At 45.9% G+C, this 13,400-nt stretch overlaps 1 protein-coding gene across 3 annotated transcripts in view; it reads left to right on the forward strand.

The window, feature by feature from the left end:
• The window catches only part of LOC138283999 (dual oxidase 1-like), a 785,394-nt gene that overhangs the window by 326,197 nt on the left and 445,797 nt on the right, over positions 1 to 13,400 (forward strand). For all 3 annotated transcript variants that reach the window (XM_069222331.1, XM_069222330.1, XM_069222332.1), the window contains exon 11: positions 5,503 to 5,605. In XM_069222331.1, coding sequence (XP_069078432.1) covers positions 5,503 to 5,605 — 103 coding nt within the window. The remainder of the gene's footprint in view (positions 1 to 5,502; positions 5,606 to 13,400) is intronic.

Here is a 13,400-nt window from a genome sequence, read left to right on the forward strand (position 1 = left end):
ATCCTTTGAAGGTTTTAAGGGATTCTGGGCTGGCTGGTCTACCTTTGCAATGAAGTACTATTGAGAAATGTCAGGTTTTTGTAGGCTTAGTAATTTTCTCTTAGCAGGGCGTGGACCAGATGATCGCAAACATTTCTAATGTTTCGCCCACTCTTCTACATTCCTAACTTCAAATCCGCAACTTGGTATACAGCTATACTGGGACATCCAGCCCAGCTGAAGATAATATAAGTAAAGCCTATTTCGTAAACAGGTTTATAGGATTGGGTAATTGGTACCGGATACTGTATCTCTATTTACTGGAGCAGGCTGCCCCGGCAGCCCTAGCCTCAATTTCACTCACTACGGAGGGCAAGATCGACTTTGCTTCTTAGGGCTGGTATAACCTCATTACCCATAAGGCTGTCTGAGGAGCAAACTTTTAAAAAATGGCCTTCTGTTCTAAATGGGCAATCTAATATAACCCGCATCAGCTGCAGCATATATACCCATCATCATCGGCAGCATACATTAGATGTTGGCATTCCCAGGCTGATTGGCCCTGTGTGGGCTTTTCTTGTCCAAAATTGAATGCTTTTTTTAACAAACAATTTTAATACAAATGGGAAGACATTACGGGGCATATTTATACTCCGTTTGCACCGAATGTGCGTCAAAAATTTTGACGCACAATCAGCGCAAACCCTGCCCCATATTTATATTTGACATCCGACCCCACGGGCGTCAAAATTCCACCATGTGCGTCATTTTTTGGAAGGGGGAACCAGCCTTGCGTTAATTATATGCAAGGTAGGCGTTCCCTTCCAAAAAATGACTTTAAGGCCTGTGCCCCATATTTATACTCTGACGTCATTTTGACGCACAGGAGGGGATGGGCCTTAAAAAATGACGCACAGACTGATGTGTGCCGTTTTTTTATGCCTGGGTCAGGGCAGGCGTTAAGGGACCTGTGGGCTCGGACGGAGCCCAGAGGTGCCCTCCCTTGCCCCCAGGGACGCCCCCAGGGACACCCCCTGCCACCCTTGCCCACCCCAGGAGGACACCCAAGAATGGAGGGACCCATCCCAGGGAAGTAAAGGTAAGTTCGGGTAAGTATTTTTTTCAGATTTTTTATGTGGCATAGGGGGGCCTGATTTGGGCCCCCCTACATGACATAAGTCCCCTGGGCATGCTCATTGGGCAAGGGGGCATGACTCCTATCTTTGCTAAGACAGGAGTCATGTCAATGGAGGTTGGGCGTCAAAAGAAATGGCGCAAATCCGGTTTGAGGCCTGAATTTTGCCTCAGACCTGACTTGCCCCATTTTTTGATGCACAACCCCCATTTTCCCATGCGCCAGTCCGCAGCGCCGGCTAACGTCATTCCATAAATAAGGCGCCCGCATGGTGCGTTGGAATGGCGTTAGCCGGCGGTAACATTTTTGACGCACAACTGCGTTGGCGCAGTTGTGCGTCAAAAAGTATAAATATGGGCCTACATGTCCAAATTGTACTAGATCTGTAGGTAGCTTTTCTGGGGACACCAATCTCTAATGCCAATCTTACATTGACAACACCAATATTTTTTCATTGGGTCCCTGGTGGGTAAATCTTTAATCCTGCAAAAGTGGAAATGCCCAGTTTCTCCCACCTTTGAAATATGGTTATTTAAATTCAGCAAGTTCAGCAAGAGCCGTATTCACAAATAGTTGGGGCTGGGAAAATGTTTCAGGGGATCCTGGGCGGCATAAGGGCCGAAGCAGATTCTTCTTAGTTTCTCTTATTATACTTTCATTTTTTTTGTAACTTCATGCATAGGGTTTGACTGGAACTATTTGACAAATGTAACCTTGCACTTATACTTGATTGTCAATAAAAAAAATTAATAAAAGCATCTATGATAGCTGGATGGATCCATGAAAGTGGTGAGACACCAAGCATTTGGTGGGTACAGACAGTTGGGCATTGGGTGTCATTATTTGGGGAAAACATGCTTGTTTTACTCAGCAAGCAAGAAAGTTGTGTCTGGTGAATCAGTCAACTGCTAAACTCTATTGGGACCTTTTAAAGTCCAAGGTTCAAAGGGTCAAAGTCAAATATGTACCTACCTATGGGAGATGATGGCCTGGAGACATGGATTTCGTACTGTGCCCTGGGGTAGGGGGAGGGTGGTATCACAAGCTTTGGGGTACTTGGTGAAGCTTGGGACCAAACTGAAATAAAATGCTGATTCGTGCAAATGTGTTGCCATTAATGGGAGCCCTGAAACATGAAATCCAGCATTTGGGTCCCCTGCACTTATCAATTCAGGGTGGTGGCCTATTCGAGATCGTCTCTGTTCATCAAATTGTTGTAACACAAATTGTTCCAGAAGCTTCTAGCACAGGCTCACCCTTTCATTAGGAATAATAAAGCTTCATGGATTACCATGGTAAAGTTGATAAAGGGCCTATGGGATTTAGACTTTGTCGGACGGGATATCCGTCACCATTGTGACTGAGTAGCCCGTCCTCTGAGTTCTAAATCCGGCCCTAAGTGTTATAAATCCAATTTGGCAGGGGATTGGAGACAGGGTTTAGAGCTTACTGGAGTCGTGGGTTCCATGGAATGCAATGTTTCACCGTTTTTTTTCAGTGATGGTACCTGCAGTCGCTTACTTGATGTGCGCTTATGAGGTTTTTGCATTTGTCGCCCAGACGTGGGTCCCGTGCTTGCTATGTCACCGGATTCAAGCTAGCCTGGTTGATGAAGGGTGATACCCTGAAACCGGTCCCAGGATGCTTGTTTCTGGTCCATGGAGGACCTGGCCTGGCAGTTTGGGCTGGACTGTTCCGATTGGGGTCCAGGGTCGAAAATGATTTGCATATGGCTGGGTCCAAACTGGAATAGCATGACAAACAAAAAAATGATGGATTAAACACAGACCTGTGACTGGGGCTGAATGTTTGATTTGCTCTGCATTCCTTCCATCATTTGCTGTTTTTGCATTTCTCTTATGAAATAAAGCACTTCTTTCATTACCGATCATGTCCTGGACCTCTTTTCACTGCCATTTTGACATACTACCAGGTATCACACTTGAAATAATGACTGAATATTTGACAAATAGTTTATTTTTCGCTTGAGTCATTTTTTGGCACATAGAATGAGACTCATCTCCACTATGTCTGAGACGTGCTGTGAACGGAGGCTTTTTTCACACGTTATTTAGCTGTCCGAACATTTTGGACAAAAGTAGCAAGACTTTTTCAAAAAAGACCGTCTGTCTTAACCTGGTCACGATTTTCAAGGACTTTTACAAACCTCTGGAACTAAATCATTCAGTATTGAGGAAACGTCTTCCCTGGCCAGTTTGAGAAAGATAATGTCATATATATAGTCAATGATAAAGTAATGAAATTTATCATAATATCTGAGTCTTTCTTACAAAAATGCCCTCTTCAGCAAGTGTGTGCCACTAGCGTTCATTATGCAAAGGGTACAGGTTTAGAGCAAGCCACAATTGTGCTCTAGGCATTGTATTGCGGTTCCACAGAGGCACTGCTAAAATGAGTGCAGAAAACAAGGCTCAGAATGGTGGAATTACGAGATGGTATAATTTTGGAGGCACTGATGCTTGAGATAGTTTCACATTCTGAGTGGCAAATCTCCTAATTCTTTAGGACTCCTTCTAACCCTCAGGGAATTATTGATCTACTTGATATAAGCATGTTTTCTAGCAAGGGAATATACATATGAGCCTGTGATCCACCAGCCATGTGAGATAGTCATGAAACAGTTAGGCATTAACTGAGAGCACAGTTTAACAAATGATGGTAAAGGATAAAGGTTGGGAGAAAGATTTTCCACTCAGGCTGCAGGATTAAACCTGTCCACTTCACACAAACCAGAATTGCATCTCATGAACATTTACTCTTCACCATAGAGAAAAGTACTAGGATTCAAACACAAAGAACGACAAATGAAACCAGCACACTGACCTCAATGTAACCTCTCTTTTTTCTTTTACATTTCCAATTACTTAATGCCGAGTAGTTTCACTATGTTCTCATTAAATGCCACAGCATAACCTCTTCCTTTGTAGGAGCCACTGAAACTGCAGCGGGCAAAGGGTGAGAAAAGGCAGACGTTTTTTTATGTCTCCCCTCTGGCAGATAATGTATACAAGGAGCTTGCAGCCTACCCATTGCTTAGCATTCATTGGCTTTATTGTCACTCTTATTTGCTGCCTTCTAATTGGCCAGGGCATGCTGGCTTCACTTCATCTTTCAGCTGGAGCATGGACCATGTACTGGTTGCTACAGCTTAATTGATGTCCTTCAGCTGATTGTGCTGTGATTGAGGTACCACATTTGTGTGTTCTTCTTCCCTGTCATACTTGTTGAGTCTCTTGATATTCATAGCTGTGTTTTACTATGCCACACACAGTTCAAAGAAGCCATTTTGTCCTTTATTGTGAGAATATATGTTTTGGGCTTTTATCGTGACAGCAGATGGTATCTGCTTCCAAATTTATTTTCATTAAGGTATGAACATGAGAGACTGTGCTTTCTTTATGTGATAGTATTTTTTGCCATGCTTGGGGTGATTCATTGATTTGGTTGAAATCATAGAGGTGTTATGCCGAGATCTAACAAACTCTGCTGTTGCCTTTTGTTCATTCTACACAACATGGGCATTGTTGACTTTCCCAGTGATTTGTAACCATGCTGTATAGTAATGTAACTGCTGTTCAAAATTACTAGAAATAATAATAATAAAGAAAGTACTATGATGCATCGCACTCTAATGCACCTTTTTATAAAGCGTCATGGCACGGTTGCATCATAGGGCTCTTTGAAATTAGTTTTAGCCACACTGTAAGGCATCCGCCCTGTTGTATAGCATGGCTACAAAAAAGTGCCAAAGCCAATAGCTTTCTTAGGCAAGACCAAGTACAGTGACTACTAACAATTATAGGAAGCTTTTCCTTTATATTTCTCTTCATGGCTGTAGTATTTATTTCCATTCTCCATAATCAGTAACATTTCTATAAGCCATCAACTTTTGCAGTCCTGATAGTTTCTCACGCTCATTTATCATATTAGCCAAGGAAAAAAAAACATAAACAATATATCTAAATGTAAAATGGCCCCAGCACCACCTAAACTATTTTATAAAAGGATTTACTTAAAAGCGCTTGGCATATGTGTATATGACAGTATGGTTCTCTAAAGGGTGGATGTTGCTGGTCAATAATAATAATAATGCCTTTTATGTAGTGCTTTAAAGCACACATTTGGATGGGTAGTGGAGCACTGTAGGTAGCAGGTTTTACCATTACCACAGAGGTACTAACTTTATTAATCTAAGAAGAATCACATGGTGGACTCTGGTTTATGGCACGTATCTCTGCAACAGAAGCCATAAGCCAATAACAGAGTATCACTCCTTCTCATGTCACTCAATTTATGCAACTAATTTCTGGAAGCCATTTCATTTACATTATCCTCAATCTGTAAACTGTGCTTTTTTCAATATTTAGAATCCAAACTTACAGAACTCTACAGACACTGATGACCTTCTTTTGGGGATGGCCTCTCAGATTGCAGAAAAGGAAGATCATATTGTGGTGGAAGATTTAAGAGGTACATTTTTGTGGAACTCTCAATGTTTGTTCTGATTCATGATGTGATATCTGTGATTCCATGACAGACAAAAAGAAAGGCAGGATCTCTAAGAGAAAGTGTATAAAGAAAAAGATGGAGTCAGAGACCTTGGATGGGCAAGTGTTGAGAAAAGAATGACAGAGAGAAAAATAGAGTGAGATTAAAGGCACAAAGTGTGGGAGAGAGCAATGGAGAGAGAGATCTAGGAAGGTGCATCTTCCTGCACAAAAACAATCCTGCAATCCTACATGCAACACAGACATGCTTGCACGATGCTGCAAGGGTGCCTGCATTAGCGCTGGACAGACCATTGTGTGTCAGTGCAGGGGGAAGGACAGGAATGGTCCTTATTCCTTAAATACAGTGCATTCCTGCCCTTTCGAAGTGACTCAGTGCAGAGCAGCAAGGTGACTTGCTGCACTGCGCCACTTTTTGGTAAATCTGGTCCTTAATCTTTTCATCCATGTGACCACTCCTCTTAGTTCTCTTAAACCCATGAATGTTCCACCTTAGAATTCTTAAGTTGCAAGAGGGCTCTACACTATGCTTCATTCACCCACCTTTCCTAATCTTGGGTGCCCCAAAAATGGATCAATGGAGCGCACCAACTGTTCTGCTCATATCTATGCATTGATTGCTTGGGCTTTTATACTCCAATGCTCTTTCATTTCCGAATACAAGCCTGTGGGCTGTGTGTCTGTCCAAAATCGCAACTGGTTTATCCTTGGAGTGACTTGGATGATATAAACCCCCACTGGCTTCGAGCTATGCATCCAAGGGAGCTTAAAATAGAGCGGAGCATGGGGCCTCTTGCTATCATCATATCCTGTACTAGAATTCTTATCCCAGCCAAGTGCCAGCTAGATCTTTTTCTGACATTGCCACCATGTTTGCAATCAGAGAAGAAATAAAATATGTTTGAATTTATTCCATCCCCTCCTTGCCAACCTTAAACCCCACAAGGGCTAGATCTGTGTAGGAGATCTTGGAGACTGAGGAGATCTGTTGGAATATAGCCAGTATTTTAGCTCGATTAAGTGGCACAATTCTTTTACCATTTTCCTTCTGTGAATTATGCCTATCAACAGTACATGGATACCATTCAGAATTGCAAACAATTGTGTAATCAAATGAAATAATCTTTGAGCTAAAACGTGTAACTTTACTGACCAGCTCTTTGTAGAGGTGAAAAACCACATCAGCCTGATGAAACTCTAAGTATGATACTACGAGAGCCCTAGCCTCCAGCCCCTAGATATACCAACCAGCATGTAATTTGATAGCCTGGAAACATAATATAGGACGAGTGCCCCAAGGCAATTACCCGGAAGGCATTTTTAGCCTTCTGGCTGAACGTCACCTTCAAGTGTTAACACTTCAGTTGTTAATTACTGCTGCTTTATACGCTGATGATAGATCAGACATGCAGTGGTTTTTATTACAGTGAGTGAAAGGACTTTTTTTCTACCTACGTTAGTTGCCGCCTAATAGCAGTTTTATTTCTTGCTTTGATGTTCTGGGGCAGGGAGGGTTATTAGTTATTATTGTGCTTTTAACTGCGATGCTGTTGGCTTTCTGGCCCGTTGTGGGTCTTCCAATTGTTTTGGGAAAAACCAAACCCAGTATCCTCACTTCCTCACTTCGCAAAACACCACCTCCACGTTTTAGCGCTTTAATTGTTAATTACTGCTGCTTTATACGCCAATGCTGGGTTCGACGCACAGCCGATGTGCGCAGCAGCGTGCCAAAGGAAAGTCATTCTACACCCGTCGGTACCCGATACTCTCCGAAGCCAGAACCCCATGCCCATTTTTTCTCGGAGGTTAGTTCTCCCAGGATTGTTTATTCCTCTGCTGTACTTTATAGCATTGGTCGGAGCTGTAGAACTTCTACTGTTCTGAAGCATGTCTGTTAAATTGGTGCTTGGGGTAGGCTAGGGCTTGCACCTCAGCCAGGCTGAACCCACCATTCTAGCCAGGGCGAGTAAGTTGCACACAATAAAGAAGGCCTGTGCTCACCTCCTGGTAGTTTGGCACAGAGCAGTAAGGCTTGTCACCAGAGGTCATGTGTAAAGCGTTTGCGTAACACACTCACACCAGTAACACAATAAATACACCACGAAAGAGACTCCACACAGTATTATATAAAAATATGGTATACATTCTGCATAAAACATCAACCAAAAATGACATGAATCATAAAATGTTGTGCCTACTATGCAATCCTGTGGCAATGCTCGTTATCCTGACAGTGCGTGAATCAAAACAACATATATTGGATCCTCAGGGCATGGAATGCAACGTTATGAAATAAAACATTACCAGAAAACCATAAATACATTTAGAGATATGTTCATTCAAATGTAAATACTGATCATTACATATACAATACATCACAGCTCCAGAAGTATCTAACCTTCTACTATATTTCATACCGTGATTTCGGATTTTGGTACAGGTTTCCAAACTTGCCTACAGCCAGCACTAGTGTGCTTTGGTTCCAGTAATTATGGTATTTCTGACAAGCCCTGCAGCGCACAAGTGTGGGGACCACTCGATTCTGATTCCTGCCAGTCAAACACCAAGTAAGGTGAGCCAAGGTTCAGGCTGATATGTGTAGCACACATGGCTAGCTGAACTGTGTACCTTAAGCTAGCAACACAAGTGAAGTGGGAAGAATTATAGCCGACTCAAAGGGTTAATCCGAGGCCATGTAAAGTAATGTGTCCAAAAGCTTGCCAGGCTAGTGTGTGCCGTTGCAAGTCCACATGGCCCTGCAGCAGGTAGCGAAGATGAGACCTGTGCATACGGGATGACAAGGAGTGGGTCAGTACAGAATAATCGTGATTGCTGGGTCGGGTCAGTGTAACCAAACCAGGTAGGGGCTGAAAGGGGTACAGCGCGGTGATCACGAGCCGTCCAGGTCTGAAAATTCTGCAGGGACAAAGCCGGGGGGCAATTCAGCTGTGAGGAACACACCAAACACTGTCAGGGTTAATGAGGAGACCTCATGGGGTCCCACGCATCAGGAATTTCAAATTAAGGGAGTGGGGTCACCACCCGTGTGTAGGAGGCTGGACTGGCTTGTAGTGAGTACCAAGGGGTACTTGCACCTTGCACCAGGCCCAGTTATCCCTTATTAGTGTATAGGGTGTCTAGCAGCATAGGCTGATAGATAATGATAGCTTAGCAGAGCAGCTTAGGCTGAACTAGGAGACGAGTGAAGCTCCTACAGTACCACTAGTGTCACTTGCACAATATCATAAGAAAACACAATACACAGATATACTAAAAATAAAGGTACTTTATTTTTATGACAATATGCCAAAGTATCTCAGAGTGTACCCTCAATATGAGGATAGCAAATATACACAAGATATATGTACACAATACCAAAAATATGCAGTATAGTCTTAGAAAACAGTGCAAACAATGTATAGTTACAATAGGATGCAATGGGGACACATAGGGATAGGGGCAACACAAACCATATACTCCAAAAGTGGAATGCGAACCACGAATGGACCCCAAACCTATGTGACCTTGTAGAGGGTCGCTGGGACTATTAGAAAATAGTAAGGGTTAGAAAAATAGCCCACCCCAAGAACCTGAAAAGTGAGTGCAAAGTGCACTAAAGTTACCCAAAGGACATAGAAGTCGTGATAGGGGAATTCTGCAGAAAAGACACAAACCAGCAATGCAACAACGATGGATTTCCAGTCGAGGGTACCTGTGGAACAAGGGGACCAAGTCCAAAAGTCACAAGCAAGTCGGAGATGGGCAGATGCCCAGGAAATGCCAGCTGTAGGTGGAAAGAAGCTGCTACTGGACAGTAGAAGCTTAGGTTTCTGCAGGAACGACAAGGGCTAGAGACTTCCCCTTTGGAGGACGGATCCCGCACGCCGTGGAGAGTTGTGCAGAAGTGTTTTCCCGCCGAAAGACCGCCAACAAGCCTTGCTAGCTGCAAATCAAGCGGTTAGTGTTTTTGGATGCTGCTGTGGCCCAGGAGGGACCAGGATGTTGCCAATTGCGTCAGGGGACAGAAGGGGCGTCGAGCAAGACAAGGAGCCCTCTCAGCAGCAGGCAGCACCCGGAGAAGTGCCAGAAACAGGCACTACGAGGATGCGTGAAACGGTGCTCACCCGAAGTTGCACAAAGGAGTCCCACGTCGCCGGAGACCAACTTAGAAAGTCATGCAATGCAGGTTAGAGTGCCGTGGACCCAGGCTTGGCTGTGCACAAAGGATTTCCGCCGGAAGTGCACAGGGGCCGGAGTAGCTGCAAAACTCGCGGTTCCCAGCAATGCAGTCTGGCGTGGGGAGGCAAGGACTTACCCCCACCAAACTTGGACTGAAGAGTCACTGGACTGTGGGAGTCACTTGGACAGAGTTGCTGGATTCAAGGGACCTCGCTCGTTGTGCTGAGAGGAGACCCAAGGGACCGGTAATGCAGTTCTTTGGTGCCTGCGGTTGCAGGGGGAAGATTCCGTCGACCCACGGGAGATTTCTTCGGAGCTTCTAGTGCAGAGAGGAGGCAAACTACCCCCACAGCATGCACCACCAGGAAAACAGTCGAGAAGGTGGCAGGATCAGCGTTACAGAGTTGCAGTAGTCATCTTTGCTACTTTGTTGCAGTTTTGCAGGCTTCCAGCGCGGTCAGCAGTCGATTCCTTGGCAGAAGGTGAAGAGAGAGATGCAGAGGAACTCGGATGAGCTCTTGCATTTGTTATCTAAAGATTCCCCAGAGACAGAGACCCTAAATAGCCAGAAAAGAGGGTTTGGCTACCTAGGAGAGAGGATAGGCTAGCAACACCTGAAGGAGGCTATCAGAAGGAGTCTCTGACGTCACCTGGTGGCACTGGCCACTCAGAGCAGTCCAGTGTTCCAGCAGCAGTTCTGTTTCCAAGATGGCAGAGGTCTGGAGCACACTGGAGGAGCTCTGGACACCTCCCAGGGGAGGTTCAGGTCAGGGGAGTGGTCACTCCCCTTTCCTTTGTCCAGTTTCGCGCCAGAGCAGGGCTAAGGGGTCCCTGAACCGGTGTAGACTGGCTTATGCAGAAATGGGCACCATGTGTGCCCATGAAAGCATTTCCAGAGGCTGGGGGAGGCTACTCCTCCCCTGCCTTCACACCATTTTCCAAAGGGAGAGGGTGTAACACCCTCTCTCAGAGGAAGTCCTTTGTTCTGCCATCCTGGGACAAGCCTGGCTGGACCCCAGGAGGGCAGAACCCTGTCTGAGGGGTTGGCAGCAGCAGCAGCTGCAGTGAAACCCCTGAAAAGGCAGTTTGGCAGTACCAGGGTCTGTGCTACAGACCACTGGGATCATGGGATTGTGCCACCTATGCCAGGATGGCATAGAGGGGGCAATTCCATGATCATAGACATGTTACATGGCCATATTCGGAGTTACCATTGTGAAGCTACATATAGGTAGTGACCTATATGTAGTGCACGCGTGTAATGGTGTCCCCGCACTCACAAAGTCCGGGGAATTGGCCCTGAACAATGTGGGGGCACCTTGGCTAGTGCCAGGGTGCCCTCACACTAAGTAACTTTGCACCTAACCTTTACCAGGTAAAGGTTAGACATATAGGTGACTTATAAGTTACTTAAGTGCAGTGTAAAATGGCTGTGAAATAACGTGGACGTTATTTCACTCAGGCTGCAGTGGCAGGCCTGTGTAAGAATTGTCAGAGCTCCCTATGGGTGGCAAAATAAATGCTGCAGCCCATAGGGATCTCCTGGAACCCCAATACCCTGGGTACCTCAGTACCATATACTAGGGAATTATAAGGGTGTTCCAGTAAGCCAATGTAAATTGGTAAAATTGGTCACTAGCCTGTTAGTGACAATTTGCAAGAAATGAGAGAGCATTACCACTGAGGTTCTGATTAGCAGAGCCTCAGTGAGACAGTTAGGCACCACACAGGGAACACATACATATAGGCCACAAACTTATGAGCACTGGGGTCCTGACTAGCAGGGTCCCAGTGACACATAACAAACATACTGAAAACAGAACCTCAGTGGTAATGCTCTCTCATTTCTTGCAAATTGTCACTAACAGGCTAGTGACCAATTTTACCAATTTACATTGGCTTACTGGAACACCCTTATAATTCCCTAGTATATGGTACTGAGGTACCCAGGGTATTGGGGTTCCAGGAGATCCCTATGGGCTGCAGCATTTATTTTGCCACCCATAGGGAGCTCTGACAATTCTTACACAGGCCTGCCACTGCAGCCTGAGTGAAATAACGTCCACGTTATTTCACAGCCATTTTACACTGCACTTAAGTAACTTATAAGTCACCTATATGTCTAACCTTTACCTGGTAAAGGTTAGGTGCAAAGTTACTTAGTGTGAGGGCACCCTGGCACTAGCCAAGGTGCCCCCACATTGTTCAGGGCCAATTCCCCAGACTTTGTGAGTGCGGGGACACCATTACACGCGTGCACTACATATAGGTCACTACCTATATGTAGCTTCACAATGGTAACTCCGAATATGGCCATGTAACATGTCTATGATCATGGAATTGCCCCCTCTATGCCATCCTGGCATAGGTGGCACAATCCCATGATCCCAGTGGTCTGTAGCACAGACCCTGGTACTGCCAAACTGCCTTTTCAGGGGTTTCACTGCAGCTGCTGCTGCTGCCAACCCCTCAGACAGGGTTCTGCCCTCCTGGGGTCCAGCCAGGCTTGTCCCAGGATGGCAGAACAAAGGACTTCCTCTGAGAGAGGGTGTTACACCCTCTCCCTTTGGAAAATGGTGTGAAGGCAGGGGAGGAGTAGCCTCCCCCAGCCTCTGGAAATGCTTTCATGGGCACACATGGTGCCCATTTCTGCATAAGCCAGTCTACACCGGTTCAGGGACCCCTTAGCCCTGCTCTGGCGCGAAACTGGACAAAGGAAAGGGGAGTGACCACTCCCCTGACCTGAACCTCCCCTGGGAGGTGTCCAGAGCTCCTCCAGTGTGCTCCAGACCTCTGCCATCTTGGAAACAGAACTGCTGCTGGAACACTGGACTGCTCTGAGTGGCCAGTGCCACCAGGTGACGTCAGAGACTCCTTCTGATAGCCTCCTTCAGGTGTTGCTAGCCTATCCTCTCTCCTAGGTAGCCAAACCCTCTTTTCTGGCTATTTAGGGTCTCTGTCTCTGGGGAATCTTTAGATAACAAATGCAAGAGCTCATCCGAGTTCCTCTGAATCTCTCTCTTCACCTTCTGCCAAGGAATCGACTGCTGACCAGCTGGAAGCCTGCAAAACTGCAACAAAGTAGCAAAGACGACTACTGCAACTCTGTAACGCTGATCCTGCCACCTTCTCGACTGTTTTCCTGGTGGTGCATGCTGTGGGGGTAGTTTGCCTCCTCTCTGCACTAGAAGCTCCGAAGAAATCTCCCGTGGGTCGACGGAATCTTCCCCCTGCAACCGCAGGCACCAAAGAACTGCATCACCGGTCCCTTGGGTCTCCTCTCAGCACAACGAGCGAGGTCCCTTGAATCCAGCAACTCTGTCCAAGTGACTCCCACAGTCCAGTGACTCTTCAGTCCAAGTTTGGTGGGGGTAAGTCCTTGCCTCCCCACGCCAGACTGCATTGCTGGGAACCGCGAGTTTTGCAGCTACTCCGGCCCCTGTGCACTTCCGGCGGAAATCCTTTGTGCACAGCCAAGCCTGGGTCCACGGCACTCTAACCTGCATTGCATGACTTTCTAAGTTGGTCTCCGGCGACGTGGGACTCCTTTGTGCAACTTCGGGTGAGCACCGTTTCAC

The sequence above is a fragment of the Pleurodeles waltl genome, chromosome 3_1 (assembly GCF_031143425.1).
Source record: "Pleurodeles waltl isolate 20211129_DDA chromosome 3_1, aPleWal1.hap1.20221129, whole genome shotgun sequence".
Taxonomy (NCBI): Eukaryota; Metazoa; Chordata; class Amphibia; order Caudata; family Salamandridae; genus Pleurodeles; species Pleurodeles waltl.